This window comes from Echinops telfairi, unplaced genomic scaffold (genome assembly GCF_000313985.2).
Source record: "Echinops telfairi isolate 266 unplaced genomic scaffold, ASM31398v2 ScPeMD7_9;HRSCAF=40, whole genome shotgun sequence".
NCBI classification, from domain to species: Eukaryota; Metazoa; Chordata; class Mammalia; order Afrosoricida; family Tenrecidae; genus Echinops; species Echinops telfairi.
In genome coordinates this window covers 98,915,650-98,931,728 of record NW_022103906.1, presented here as the reverse complement: position 1 = coordinate 98,931,728, position 16,079 = coordinate 98,915,650, and the positions used below count along the sequence as shown (strand labels likewise).

Genomic DNA, 16,079 nt, shown 5'->3' with positions numbered 1-16,079 from the left:
CTTAGTTTGCACCCATGTGCTCTGGACAGACCCGCCACTCTCCCCGGGCTTTATCTTCAGCGCTGTCCTCTGGATTGCCTTCTTCTGGGGAGGGGTCAGCATAGCTCAGCTTGGCCCCAGCCCCATCCTCCTTTCTGTTAGTTCTCAGCTCTATGCCAGTGTGCTGCCCTCAAGGCTGGGCGCTCTGGGATGGGGTCTGGTCCCGCTCTATGAGTCTGTTTATCCAGTTCTATTGAGGTTATTTCCAACTTCACTAAACCATATGCTGCTACAAATGTCTTTGGAGAAGCTGATTCTGTTGGGATTTTAATCTTTAATTTGTTGGAAGCATACTCTTTGCAGGTTAAGTGACACAACCGAGTTTTGTATCTCTTGTCACAAAGGGCCTTCTGTTCTGGAGACATGGTAAAACCAGCAATGTGAGACTGTACTTACTCCCCCTGCTCTGCTGTCACGTGTTCCAGCAGAAATTTATAATGTGCCCAAGCAGAACTGCTACACTAACTAGAATCAAAATCAAAGACTGCTGAGTTGCAAGAACATTACTAAGGGTTACAGAGAATTCAGAGGGTGAAAATCAGCCCTGAATGGTTTGCTTAAGAGTTTCAGGGGCGGCGGGGGAATTAGAGATTAGCTTTAAAGAGTGGACAATACGTTCTCAAATGGACAAGAGAAAAGGGAGAGAAATAAAAGGCTGGTGATAAGGAAAAGCATGAACATCATCATCAACTCATCAAAGCCCTAGAGGAGAGTAGTAAGAATTCCAGGTGTGAGTCAAGGTGCCCCGGGGGCACAGCAGTTATGTGTCAGGCTGCCAACTGCAAGGTCAGCAGTTCAAAACCACCAGCTGCTCCTCTGGAGAAAGACAGGACTTTCCACTCCCGTTGAAGACTGCAGTCTCGAACCCACAGGCCCAGTCGTGCCCTGTTCTCCAGGGTTGCGGGCGTCGAATGGACTCATGACAGTGGGTTTGGTTTTCTGAGTTTATGTGTCAGCATGTTTGAGGAAGAATGCTTTTTAAGCAATAGCTCACGTTATAGTTACACTCAATGCCACGTGTCAGCAGGAGGTTACAGAAAACATCTGCATAGGCAGAATAGTTTCTTCTCAGGAAACAGAATGTAGCAACAAAGTAATGGGAGTGAATTCCTAGAACAATGCTTACAGAAAGAGTGAAAGGACTGGGGCACACCCAGCGCTCTCTAAGAGAGAAAGAAAACCCCCCTCGCTGCCACTGAGTTGATGCCTCATTCCAAGTACAAGCTATTACCTATGGCCGCAGAAAAATCAGGAGCTCAGTTCTTGAACATTGTTCAAACCAAACCAAAGTCAGATATCAAACCAAAGTCATGGCCATCTAGTCAATTCTAACCCATGTGCTGAAAATCAGGGATGCTACTTTTAGGACTAAAGTGCACCTGCCCCAAGGATTGGTGCTTTCAATCGCCTCCCATCGATGTGAAAGTTGGACGTGGAATGAGGAGGACCAGAGATGCACGGAAGGTTGAACTGCGGTGCTGGCAGCGAATACTGAGAGTACCGAGTGCCACAGAGACAAACATCGGTCTCGGAAGAAGTGTAGTCAGAGTGCTCCACAGAGGCAGGGATGGCGAGCCTTCCTGGTACACACTTAGGGTGCACCAGTCCCTGGAGAAGGACATCGTGCTTGGTAAAGTGGAGGGGCAGTGGACAAGAGGAAGGCTCTGGACACGATGGACTGACACAGGGGCTGCATCGTGGAGCTCCAACATCGGGACAACTGTGAGGACCCAGCAGGGCTTAGTTAGAGGGTTGGTGAGAGTTGGGACGGACTCGACGGCACCCAACAACAACAGCAGCAACAACAGGGGAGCACTGGGAGGAAGAAGGCGCTAGGAGCTGGCAATCCCGGGGCTCTGTTCTAATTCCACGGGAACTTTCAAGTCAGGGCTGTGTGCTGAAAATGAAGCCCTTCTGGTCTTACATTTTTTGTTTAATGAGCAACTCCCAAACAATGCGCCATTGTGAAGGCCCATGTTGTGTTCCCACAGCCCCACTTTTACTTGCCTTGCTTTTACTTACCCGCCCACTTCTCCCTCAGCTCTCTCCCCACAACAGCTGGGCAGTGAGCGGAGTAGGTGGGTAGGGTGAGGGAGCAGCTCTGTTCCCAGAATCCCACCGCCTTTCAGTGATGCTATCAGTGCCCTGCTTCCTCCTCTGGGAACTTTCTTTGTCAAGAGATGACTGTGCAAAGGACATTTGCTCGCTTCCCGCCTCCTCTCCACTCAGTCACCAGAAGTCCACCACAATTACAGAACTAGGGCTGTGCAATCTACATCTGTGATCGTCTTTGCAAAAATGTGAACTAAAAAATAATAACTTATCTATGTCCATGATCTGTGTATTTCCCTTCATGTTTTAATGTTTTTAAAAAGTACACAAGTGTTACATTCAGCTGATGGTGTGCATGCTGAAATGTTTCAACAATGACAACAACCGGCCTCTTGCTGGAGACGCTACAGACACAAGAGAATGTCCCATAGGGGCTCCTGTAAAGGCTGTTACCTCTACGGCCCACTGCCACATTCCAGTCTGCAGAGGGGCTGGTGGGTTTCTGCCCCGGCAGTGGAGTCAAGTGCTCGACCCCTGCACTCCCTCCCAGGGCTCCTGCTGCTCGCATGTTAGGGGTGAGCTACGCCTGCATCTTCCACTCGGTTTGAAATGCACTAAAAATAGACGGGATGGGTGTGCTGTGGCCAATACTTAATAAAGCAAAGCAAACAACAGACACTCGGCCACGGAGACCTTCGTGACTATGGCAGTACTGCCCCTGGGGAGGATCCCAGGGGGTGGAAAGCCTCACCCTTCGACCTTGGACGGAACAGCTAGTGGTTCGAATGGCCGATCTTGTGATTAGCAGGCCAGGGCTTAACCCCAAATGCCACAAAGGCTCCTGATAATTAAGCAAATGTAACAAACATGGTAACGAGTTCCTGGTGGGTTTTCAATGCATACTGCTTTTAACTTTTCTGTAAGTTTGAAAACCTTTCAGAAGTAAATGTTGGGAGAAACTTTAATGTTAAAGTTCTAACAAGTAGACTGAAAACTAATGGGCCCAACACTTGGCAACTCAAAAATACCACATACGTGCCATATCCATACTGGCTTTGCTTTCTGTGACCTGTCTTCGACGTGCAGACATACTTTTGCCTTGGTGAATGAGCATTATTAAAAACTGTGCCTGACAGAGTAGACCATATGGCTGATCCCACTATGAGACACGATGTCCCTCACTGACCCATGGCCCTAAGGGGGACAACACTGGAGACTCAGTGTCGGGATTGGCCCGGACAGACCCTGCAACACCGAGGCAAAACACTAAAAGCGTACGGCAGAGCCATGGGGGGAGCAGAGCAGGGAGCTCCCGAGGGAGTGCAAAGGACAAACTCTGGGGCCAGAGCATGGTACCCCATCAGACTTGACTGGAGGACACGCCTAGAGGTCAAAAAGCAGACCTTGATCTATTTACAGGTTTTTCTTTCTTTAAAAAAAAATTTTTTTTATTAATTTATCCTTTTATGGGTCATTGGTTTTCTTTTTTGTTGTCATCGTTGTATTCTCTTTTATATCTTTGTCCTGCTATGCCTTGTTTTTTGGTGCATATTATTATCTCTGCAGGTCTATCTAAATAAGATAGGCTGGATGAACAGTCTGGAGGAGAAAACAAAGGGACCAATGGTTCTGGGGGGACATGGGAGAGGGGGAGGCGGGGGTAAGGAGGTGGTGTTGACCAACCCAGGGACAAGGGAGCAACAAGTGACCCAAAATTAGTTGGCAAGGAGGTTGTGAGCGGCCTGGGAAGGGAAATGTAACCGAGAGGAATTACTGAAACCCAAATGAAGGCTGAGCATGATAGTGGGACAAGAGGAAAGTAAAAGGAAATAGAGGAAAGAACCAGGAGACAAAGGGTATTCATAGAGGTCTAAATACTGGCATGTACATATGTAAATATAGTTATATAGGATGGTGGGGAAATAGATCTACGTGCACATATTTATAGGTGTAGTATTAAGGCAGCAGATGGACATTGGACCTTCCACTCAAGTACTTATTCAATGCAAGAACACTTTGTTCTATTAAATTGGCATTTCATGATGCACACCTTTCTGACACGATGGCTGAAGACAAATGTGTGCATAAGCAAATGTGGTGAAGAAAGCTAGTGGTGCCAGGCTATCAAAAGATTTAGTGTCTGAGGTCTTAAAGGCTTGCAGGTAAACAAGCAGCCATCTAGCTCAGAAACATCAAAGTTCACATGGAAGAAGCACACCAGCCTGTGTGACTATGAAGTGTTGAAGGGATCAGGTATCAAGCATCAAAGAAAAAAAATCGTATCATTGTAAATGAGGGTGAGTGCAGAGTGGAGACCCAAAGTCCATCTGTAGGCAACTGGACACCCCCTTACTGAAGGGTTACGGGAAGGAGTGTAGCAACAATGAAACATACAACTTTCCTTTACTTCTTAAATGCTTCCTCCCCCCACTATCATGATCCCAATTCTACCTTACAAATCTGGCTAGACGAGAAGATGTACACTGGTACAGATAGGAACCAGAAACACAGGGAACTCACGACAGATGACCCCTTCAGGACTAGTGGTGAAAGTGGCGATACCTGGAGGGTGGAGGGAAGGTGGGGTAGAAAGGGGAAACCGATTACAAGGATCTACATATAACTTTCTCCCTGGGGGATGGGAAGCAGAAAAGGGGGTGAAGGCAGACGTCAGGAAGTTTAAGATATGACAAAATAATAATAATTTATAAATTCTCAAGGGTTCATGAGGGAGGGGGGAGTACGGAAGGAGGGGGAAAATGGGGAGCTGATATTAGGGGTTCAAGTGGAAGCCAAATGTTTTGAGAATGATGATGGCAACAAATGTACAGCAGTGCTTGACACAATGGATGGATGTATGGATTGTGATAAGAATTGTACGAGTCCCTAATAAAATGATTAAAAAAAACAAAACTGTGCCTGTGTCTTGTCTTAACCCTCACTACTTTCGTAAACAGTGTACAGTTACTTAAGTTTTAAACCTGTATAAGTGAAAACCTCATATATGTTCTAAATAGCTTTCCTATATATGTTTCTCAATAGCACTTTCCTTTTTCCCAATAGTACTTTAAATTCTATACCACTGGCTAGATTAATGATACTATTATTAGAATTACCATACTTCCCATGGAGATTACGTAAATAATTTCTCATCAAGTTGATAATGCTGCCTCTAAAATGGACCAAAATATACATACATTTTAGATACACAAATGGATTTTGAGCTCTCACTTAATGTTAAATCCTAATCTATGAAAAATTAGTTCTTATGATGTGGTCTTGCTCAATACTAGCCCTCATGAAATTATTGCTGAAGAGATGGATAAGTGATGTTAAGAATTTAGATGGTGCCTGGTTATCAGAAAGAATAGCAACTGGGGTCTTAAAAGCTTATCTTAATACAAGCATGGAAGGACCACACTAGCCCATGTGGTCCAAGGATTGGAAATAATAAAATTGAAGACCAGAGGTGGGAATTCTGAGCACCTGGTCTACAGAAGGCTAACAATGACAGTGAAAGCCCCCAATCCATTTGCAGAGTCCCCATATGGATTAAGCCTCCACTGAATTCCCTTGGACCATTGACCAGGGACGTGAACAGTCTTGCCCTCAGGCAAAGGGAATTGCAGAGTTGATGACTGAAGATACAGCAAGGTTAAAATTTAACATAATATCATTTGTCTTCCATTTTTTGACCCAGTCTAATTTGTTCTAGTTTGGTATAGTGGTTACACACTGGGCTGTGATCCGCCTGGTTGGCAGTTCAAAACCACCAGCAGCAGCAACTCAGGAGAAAGACTGACTTTCTGCTCCATGAACAGTTACAGTAGCAGAACCCACAGGTGGTCCATGAGTCAGCAGTGACTCGCTGGCAGTGGGTTTTGGTTTAGTTAGGGTTAGTTTCTATTCTGCCTTCGTGTGGATTGAGGGTTTCCGTGTCTTCTTGTGTTGCCATTGTTGGTGTTCTTTTTGTATGATTTTCTCTACATGAAATACAGCACAGTTCAATCTGTGGAGACAGTAACTAGATTAATAGTTACCTTAGGGATATGGCAGGGAAGGTTGGGAGCTAATAATAATGGATACCAGAAAGAAGAAAATGCTCTAAAATGGACTGTGATGATGATTACACACCTCTTTTTAACATATTCAAACCATTGGTTGGATGGTATGTGAATTATATGTCCTTAACACTTTATATATACACAGATATAGAAATAAAATGGGGTTGGCAGCTATGAAACCAATGTTAGAAATAAAAGCACTCTCATTTGTTGTTGCTGTCTTATTTATCTATTCTTTTGGTTTGGAGGTTGTCTTTGTAAACTAAATGGTAAGAACAAGAAAGAAAGTTTATATCTACGTAAAACAAAGCCCCAGGGACACACTGGTTCAGAGCTGGGCTGCTGACTCAAACATCAGTTGTTCCACCTGGCCAGCAGTTCTGCAGGAGGGCAGACCTGGTGATCTGCTGTTGTCCAGAGGGCAGTCCAGGAAGTCCTCCGAGGCAGCCATGCACTGTTGAGTCAGACTTGACTGGAGGGCACACTGCAGCAGAAGTAACATGCTAGCAAGAACTGAAAACCAGACACGCTGCTATGGAGTCGGTTCAACTCACAGCGACCCCACCCAAGGTTTCTGAGACGGCCCACCTTTGCAGGAGCAGACAGTCTTCTCTTTCTCCCTCACACAAGCTGGTCGATTTGAACCAAGGGTGCCAGAAGGACAGCTTAACATGGTAGTACAGTACACAGAAAATAACCTTTGACTCAGAGTCACGCAAAGTCACTCAGTGACTTCATTTTCCCTTAGGAGAGGATACAAATCCAAATCTTTTTGGATATGAAATAGACTAATTTATATATATTTAATAGCATCATAATATTGAAAAGTGAGTCCAAAAACTCAATAAAATACAACAAGAAATGCTGGTCACAGTTTCTAGGGTCAAAAACTCAATATAACTGTTGATATTCACGTCACAGCAAAAGGCTGCCCTCTTGGTTAGCTGTCATGTCTCGATACCAAGAAGGATGATAATTATCATCAGTCTTCAAGCTTCTTTTATGAAGAAAAAGAGACAGGGTTCAACTGGGGTTTTGCAATCCTTTAGGTCCCCACTGAAAGGAAGATGAAGAAGTGCAAGGCCTGGGGGGAACAAGAGAGGGAACCACTGACAACAGATGGTAGTAAGTTACAGGCAACGGAAGGTCAGGAAGGAATGGGGAAGGGCTTGGCAGAGCATTGAAGGAAGGCAAGGCAGGCGCTCCCCTAGTAGAAGCCGACCCTTTAAGGGTGAATACACGCTAATCTTATAAAAGCAAATTACATGCCAGAATTCACGATATAAAGGCAATGCCTCTGGTGCCTATCTAATAAACCTTTCTTTAAAATAACTGATCCCAGAGCCACAATGGATTTTTGAGTGGGTCTGCCAGCCACCAGATGTGGTCAGCAAATTGGACCCACCACTCACTCGGTGGGGGTAAAATGGGGCTTTCTGCTCTAGTAACGACGGACAGCGTAGGAAACCCAAAGGGGCAGTTGTACTCTGACTGTGAGGGTAAGCAGGGACTGACTCGAAGGCAACACGCTTTGTCTTTGTTTCGTTTTCCAATGGCAGTGAATTTGGGCTCAGCGTTCCTTTTAATGGATTTTTATCTTATCAAGGTAAGTGTGTTCTGTGTTCCAAATGACAGATAAGGCCATTATATGGCATCCAATAAAAAAAGAGCAGAGGGTCCCAAATTTCCTCAATTCTGCTTTCAATTATTTTAACTGCATTTTTCTTTATCTCCATATTTCTAAATTTTATGCTTAGATATGACTTGACAATGAAATTTTAGCCATTTCCTTTCAACGACAGAGAATGAGGCTCTTGCATTATACCTCATCCCCCTTCCATCATCTGTAACCATTCACTCACATAATCACACCACCCTGTTTGTTCAAGAGCCCGGTGCCCCTGTGGATCCAGGGTTGGGATGGTCACTGAAAAGCCGGAAACTCAAACCCACCAGATGGCTTATCTTGTAAAGATTTACAGCCCTGTAAAGCCATGTTGTTAGGCGCTATCAAGTCCGTTCTCACTCAGAGTGACTGTACAACAGAAGGAACACTGCCCTCCTCACAGCTGTTCTTATGTTTGGACCCCACGATGCAGCCCCTGTGCCAGTCCACCGTGTCCAGGGCCTTCCTCCAGTTTATCAAGCACGATGTCCTTCTTCAGGGACTGGTGCATCCTGACAACATGTCCAAAGTTCGTCAAAGTCTCACTACTGTTGTCTTTAAGGAGCGCTCTGGTTGTGCTTCTTCCAGAACAAATTCACTTGTTCATTTGGCAACCTCTATTGGTGCCTTTGTCACCAGCACCAACTACTCTTCTTTGGCCTTCTTCCGTCAATGTCCAATTGCCACATGCATGTAAGCTGGTTGAAAATGCCATGGCTTCAGCCAGGCGCATCTTGGTTTTCAAAGTAACGTCCTTGCTTTTCAACACTTTAAAGAGGTCTTGTGCTGCAGATGTAACCAATGCAATGCATCCTTTGATCTGTGGCCGTTGCTTCCAGGAGCACGGATTGTGGATCCAGGCAAGCTGAAATCCGTTTATCATGATGTTACCTACTGGTCCAGTTGTGAGCACTTTTGACTTCTTTACATTGAGTTGTAATACAGACCATAGGCTGCAATCCTTGATCTTCATCGGCAAGTGCTTCAAGTCCTCCTGGCTTTCAGCAAGTAAAGTTGTGTCATCTGCATATGGAGGGTTGTTAATAAACTTCTTCCTATCTTGATACCACCTTCTTCACATAATCCAACGTCTCGATTATTTGCTCAGCATACAGACTGACTACGTACACTGAGAGGATACTCCCTCTCAGACCTTTCCTGATGTTAAACTGTGCAGTATTCCCTTGTTCTGTACACGTTAAACAAGCAAAAGCTCTGACACAGAGTCAATGCCAACTCAAAATAACCCTCTAGGACAGAGTAGAACTGCCCCTGTGAGTGTCCGGCGCTGTTGCTCCTAGTGGGAATAGAAAACCCCATCCTTCTTCCTAGGAGTACCTGGCAGCTCCAACAACTGCCTGCAATCCCCATATCGGTCCCTGATGGGCCCGATGAAGTATTCTGGAATCCCCATTCTCGTCGAGGTCACCATATTTTGTTAGGATCGATGCAGTCAAAGACCTTTGCATACATACAGCGCTCATGCGTGGCTGGATTTGCTGTTTTATCCTGTTTACTTGGAGTCATGGAGTAAAACAAATGGTTCACATGCTTGGCTGCTAACCGCAAGGTTGTAGGTTCAAGTCCACCCCAAGGAGGTTTAGGAAAAAAGGTCTGGCAACCTGAGCAGCCAGCCCCTGTACCCCCAAGAAACTAAGCAGCACACTCTGTTCTGATGTCCATGCGGTCCACGGAGGTGAAGTCAATGAAACAGCAACTGGATGGTTTGGATATTTGTTCAATAGTCAGTCAGTATTAACAGTATAATAGTCTATGATTACTTCCTATTGTGGACAAATTTTGGTTTTTTGGGGGGGAAACTGCATTTATCCACTTGGCAAAATTTCTATTCAAACCTGTCAACCAAATTGGAAAGTTCTCTCTGACCTAACTGGGGCGTGAACAGTGGCGCAGGCAGACAGTGGACGACGGCGCCTCCTTTGTGCAGGCATGCCCCTGCGCTCTGACCAGGGCCGTGCATTGCTGCCTACACCAGCTCCCCAGCCCGCCCCGGACTTCTGACGTCTGGTTAAGAAATTTGCAGGTTTCCAAAACCTTTTCTCATGTCTGGCCTGAAGCTGTCTACTATATTCTATTGTGAATTCCCGGCCCTCTGCTGTAATAGCCCCCTTTCACTGCTAGCACTACTATTTATTATCCGCTTTTTTTTTTTTTCCTCTCCCCATTCTCTACCTTGTTAGACATGTATTTCATTTTTTAAGAACCCGTTTTGGTTAACTGAACGTCTGTAGGAAACGGCATAAAGGTTAAGAACACTGGTTGTCAAATGTGATGGTTCCTGCGTTAACTAGCTGTGGAACAAGGGCAAGTCATGTCAACTGGCTGGGCTTCAGCTGCTTCATCTGTCAGAAAGGAGATAATGATCCCAAACCTTCTCTAAAACCTTAACTGAAGGTATGGGTGCTAAAAAAAAAAAAAAAGCATGTATACTGGTACAGATAAGAGCTTGAAACACAGGGAATACATGACAGATAAACCCCTCAGGAGCAATAATGAGAGTGGTGATACCAGGAGGGTAAGGGGGAAGGTTGGGTGAGAAAGGGGGAACCAATCACAATGATCTACATATAACACGCCCCCACACCACTGCACGGGGGGAGGAACAACAGAAAAGTGGGTGAAGGGAGGGAGACATCGATCAGCATTTAAGACATGAAAATTTTTAAAAAATAAATTATCGAGGGTTCCTGGGGAGGGGGGGATGAGGAGCTGATACCAAAGGCTCAAGTAGAAAGGAAATATTTTGAAAAGGATGATGCCAACATATGTACAAATATGCTTGACACAATGGGTGGATGGATGGATTGTGGTAAGAGCTGTTAAGAGCCCCCAATGAAATGATTAAAACAAACAAACAAAAAGATACGGGTGCTACAGCAAAGTGTGGTGAAGTAAAGAGACAGTGAGAGCCTGCAATCAGAAAGAACAGCGCCTGGAATATTACAGGCTTATCTTCAGCCAAGCAGCCATCTAAGTAAGGAGTCAACTAGGCCCACATGCAAGCAGCACACCAGCCTGTGCAATCTAAGGATTGTAGATAATGACACCCAAATCCAAAGGAGGGGACAGTATCAGAGCTTCAAGTGCGAGCCCCTGTCTGCAGAGGGCTCTAGGTGACAACAGTAGAACCCCCCAATCCATGTGCAGGCCCCACTTGGAGCAGGCCTCATTTTAAAGTTGTTCCACGTTTGAGTGTTTTCCGCTTTCTCTTTGATGGAGGTTTTTCTGTTTTGTCTTGTCCTTATTGCTGGCTCAGTTTGTTTGCTTGCTTGCTTTACATGATTGTGTTTTGTTTTGTAGGGTTTTCTGTAGATGCAGTCCATGCTAGATAGGCTTACAGAGACAGTAGCTGAGTGGGGACATGGCAGGATAGGATGGAGGGGCAGTGGGGAGACACAACCTTGGGAGTATGAGAAAATATTCAGAAGCGGATGTGATCATTGCATAAAGCAGTGGTTCCCACCTTCCTGATGCCACAACCCTGTCATACAGTTCCTCATGTTGTGGGGACCCCCCAACCATAACATTATTTTCGTTGCTACTTCATCACTGTCATTTTGCTACTGTGATGAATTGTACTCTGCTCTCCTGCCTGGTTATTCTGCCCCCGGGAGATTGGCTTCCAAAAGTACATGAGCATCCTAAATATCTGATAGGCAGGATGTATTTTCATTGTCACAAATTGAACATAATTAAAGCATAGTAATTAATCACCAAAACAATATGTAATTATGAATTGTGAAATATTGATTTCGAATAACAAATAAATGAAATTTTGTCTTGAAGCATGGTGTAGCATGGGTAACAGTCTTCACGCCGGGTACTTGTATGTGGGCATGTCTGCAAGTGGGCAGACCCGCCTGGATAAGGATAGAGGAGCGGTGTCTCAGTTCCCAAGACCATCGGAAATATTGTTTTCTGATGGTCTTAGGCCACCCCTGTGAAAGGGTCATTCAACCCCCAAAGGAGTCACGACCCACAGGTTGAGAACTGCTGGCATAAAGCTTAATATAGTTAAATGACTAAATTGTATGATATGTGAAATATGCCAATAAAGCTATTAAAAAATACCCTTCTCAAATGTTAAGGGCAGCTTGGTGTGTCTAGAACGTTGGTACCAACAGTGTGGTTCATTCTGAACACCCGCTTTCCTTCTGTGAGTGGGTCCAGAGTTCTGTTCTCTCCAAAGCAGACGGTGCCCGTGTGACCGGCTCTCAATAAAAGCTTTGGGTACTGAGTCTCTAAGGAGCTTCCCCGGCAGACAACTTTTCACGTGCACTGTCACAGCCCATTGCTGGGGGGAATGGAATCTGACCCTGTGGAGCCTTCCTGGGAGAGTTCTTTTGGAAGCACGTGCTTGCCTCCTGTCGACCTGGTCCAATGCGCCTGCCTCATCCCTCGCTGTCTCACAGGCTTCCTTGCTCCCTGTCTCGGCTGTGATACACTGCGTGTTAAACCCTGGGCTTAACCCTTTTAGGGGATCGCCTCATTTGGCGGTAGCCATGAAGACCCTGACACAGAGGCCCTCATCTTTAAGGTTAGCGGAGGAAACACAGGTATCCACTCCATCAGGCTCCATCAGCCCTCAAGACGTAATGAAGACAAGAGGTGTGGGGGCGTGGCCAGTCTGTAATGGTCTTGCAGGAGGGACGGAACTGAAGGGACCATTTTGAAAAATTAAGGTGAAAGAACTTTCTCCCAGCGTTGCCAAGGCTCAGCTATATCTGAATGTTTCTAAAGAGGCAGCTCCCAAGGACACAAAACGGCACCGTCTTCCACTTCTAATTCTGGGTTGGCTCTGCGTGCTCACCCTGGCCTCTCGGTCCTGCCTCTGAAGAGGTCTGACAAGGAGTGCAGACACACGCGGGAACTCAAAGGCCGTGACACCAAACCAAGCCCGATTCGCAGACAAAGGAGAGCAAGAAGGGTCTTCCAGACGCAGAGACAAGAGTACATCCCTGAGCCCTGATGCTCCCACGCTCACGTCTAACACTTACAGCAAAGCCCTCTCCTCGCTCGGGAGGATGTCAACACGCGGAAGAATGGCGTGCTCTGACCCAGAGCCTGGAACAGTGGGGATCTGACACTGAACGGCGAGTCTGTCCTCCAAAACCAGGGGCTGCTGAGTTCCCTCCCGTGACCCTGAAGCAGGATGCAAGGGCTACAAGGTATCCAACCCCCCACGACATCCTCGAGTGGATCCCGTTCTGAGTTTACAAATGGCAAAACTCCAGGGTAGCTAGGAGACTACACGGAAGGTGGAGAACTGAGATCTGCAACTAGCTTTGCCCTCCCTCAAAGCCCCCCTTCTTCCGCTCCAGCAAAGTGCCTCCCGGGGCGGTCTTCTACTTGCTGAGGGCAGAGAGAGGATGGTGTTGAACACACAGATTTGATTACACACCAGAGAGTTTTTTTTCAAAAGCAGTTCACTGCACCTCCCTTCCCGATACTCATGTTATTTTTTAGTAGCAAGAGCCAAGAGAAGGAATGCGTGTCCTTTGTTTACGTACTGCCAAGTCTGGCCTACTGCCAAAGGGGAGCAGATGGCACAAGACAATGATGTGTAACGATGCAGTGCGGCTAGACTGCTGAAGATGACATACAACCATGAATATACAGAAAGTCCATACTAACAAAGTACGTACTGGTATATATATATATCAGTGTGTATCAGAAGGTGTACATGTGCACCCGGGTGGGGAGGGCTAGACCACATTCAAATGTCAATAAAAATTGAACATGAAGATGAAGCAGGAATTATTAAAATCTGATTTAGAATAATAGTAATTTCTTTTATACAGTTTTAACTGCTACTGATGTGGGTTTCATGACTAATCACACTATTTCACTACATTCTGGTCAATGACTGCAAAATTAAGAATACAGCATGCGGGAGTGAAGCACACTTTAATAACCACAGCAGAGGTCAATCAGGGACCCATCTTTATTCCCTGCCTTTCTTTCTATTCAGGCCGCCCCCCAGAGTGCAGAAAGGTATGCCAATACCTCAACCGAAATGTTCGAGTAACATTTTCCCAGTGATAAAAAGTTAATTTCAAAATTCTTACCATCATGAATTTCGTAAGCCAAACTAGTGATCTTCTGCGTAATTATCATCATTGGGCTGTGACAAAATAAAAGATATATATTATAAAAGAAGAAAAAATAATTAGGAAAAAAGTCTTGATTTTGCTTATATGAATACAAAATCTTAAATTTTTTTTAATAATAAAAGGGCCATCAAAGGATTTCAAAGAACTGACTCATGAGCTACTAAATTTGGGGAAGCTGTAGGGAAACTGGGGCCTCTCCTGGGGTTAAGACGTGGGGGTGAGGATGGGGGACAGGCTCTGCCCGTGAAGAACCACCTGACTGGGTCAGCAGTAGGCCAGCACCAGCTCATCATTTCCTGCACTGTCCCCAGGCGCCCGAAAGGGAGCCTGACCTCCTGATTTGGACTCAGCACTTTCTGCAAACACAGCTTACCACCACAGGGGAGCATCAGAGGCGTTTGGGGGAGAAGTAGAGAACAAAACACAGTCAGGGGAAGCAGGGTGAATGAAAAACAAAGCCAAAGGTTCTCGTCTCTCGGGGGTCCCAGTTGCTGAAATTTATGCAAAGCATTTAAATCAAGGCACCTTTTAAATCAAGGTAACTTTAAAATCATGTGACAAGCAAGAAAATGGCAGTGTTTTCCCAAGCAGTGACCCTCTAAGTGAACCAACAGCTGAGAAAGGGGGCGGGTGGGGAGAGAACCATCCACATAAGAGAACTACTGGGAATCACTTTGAACATTTTAACTATTCTATCAGCTTATAGATACCAATATTGAGGAATAGTGAGCTATACTTATTTATCTTAACTGTCTGAAACTGCAGGCGCCAGGGCCATGGGGTTTGCCTGCAGACAGACTGAGCTCTCCAAGGTACAGCCTGGCCGTGTCACGGCAGGCCCTCGTCCTCGGAGAAAGGTCAGGCGGCAGCCAGCAGACATTCGAATCCCCACCTGCCTGGTTCTCACGTTGTGCTTTCTTAGAATCGACACTTCCAAGCTTCTTGGGGTGCCCTGCCAACTGCAGGCAAGCAGCAGGATCTTTACAGGTGGAAGCAGGGAAATGACTGCGCTCCTTGCCAGGATATACTGCCCACGGCTTGTCTTACACGCTCCTTCCAGTGGGAAATCAGATCCCGGGCCTTGGCCTCTGAGAATTTACAACTTTATTGCTTTACCCAAGGAACAAAAATCTCTTAAAAACTGTCACACCACAATTGCCCTTGAACTCCAAATTTCCCTTCAGTTCCCTTAAAAACCAATCCTTTTGTGGCACCACTCACGCCCGGGAACTTATTCCTCACCCACCGACTCGCCAGGCTGCTCTGACGGGCTCTCGTTGCTGTCTCTCTCCAGCAAGTTACCCTTCATGCCCCTGAGATGATAAAGATGCCTCGTCCTTTCCTGTTCCTCGGGAAGAAAACCTGATCTCATCAACTACATCATCATTCTCTTCCTGGTTTAGCTCGCTCTCTAAGGAGAGTTCTCTCCCTTCAGTCAAAATTCTAATTCACCTTAAAACATAATAGAAATCACTGTTAAAATAAGTTTGTTTTACCGACTCAACGACACAAGATGATATGAAACAAATCTGTCTTACACACACACACACACACACACACACACACACACACGGCTGAAACTGCTGTGAAAATAGTTAAAATGCATTTGCCATTTCAAAAAAAAAATGCATTTGCCATTTCAACATTTTCAACCTTAGTGTATCAATTACATTAATCACACTCTACAATCACTATCCATTCCTGATGCCGAAGTCCCAATCGTCAGGAGAGAAACCCACTCACTGCTCTCCAAATGATGGTTTCCTCTATCTCTACAGACATGCCTAGTCTGACCCTAACACAGAACTGAAATCATACAGCATGGCAGCGGAGTCACTGGCTTGAATCCGATTGAGACAAGAAACCACGGTCAGGCTTCAGGCGGAGAAGGGACCGGGTTTACATGGATCAATGCTGGCTGCTGCTGGGAAGGTGGCGGGTACCTGAGGTGGGCAAAGGCAGCCAGCAGAAAGCAGGAGATGGCTGTGCACCTGGCCACAAGCAGGCCACAGGTACAGTCCGAGCATTAACAACAACAGGATTTGATGGTGGATTTGACCACAGCAACCAACTAGAAGGACGGAGAGGATGGACAGAAGAAAAATGCAGGTGGAAATGGGGGGG

The 16,079-nt window shown here is 45.8% G+C and overlaps 1 protein-coding gene across 2 annotated transcripts in view; it reads right to left on the bottom strand.

The window, feature by feature from the left end:
- The window catches only part of MBOAT2 (membrane bound O-acyltransferase domain containing 2), a 147,074-nt gene that overhangs the window by 53,098 nt on the left and 77,897 nt on the right, over positions 1 to 16,079 (bottom strand). For both annotated transcript variants that reach the window (XM_004696015.2, XM_045286896.1), the window contains one exon: positions 13,911 to 13,966. In XM_004696015.2, coding sequence (XP_004696072.2) covers positions 13,911 to 13,966 — 56 coding nt within the window. The remainder of the gene's footprint in view (positions 1 to 13,910; positions 13,967 to 16,079) is intronic.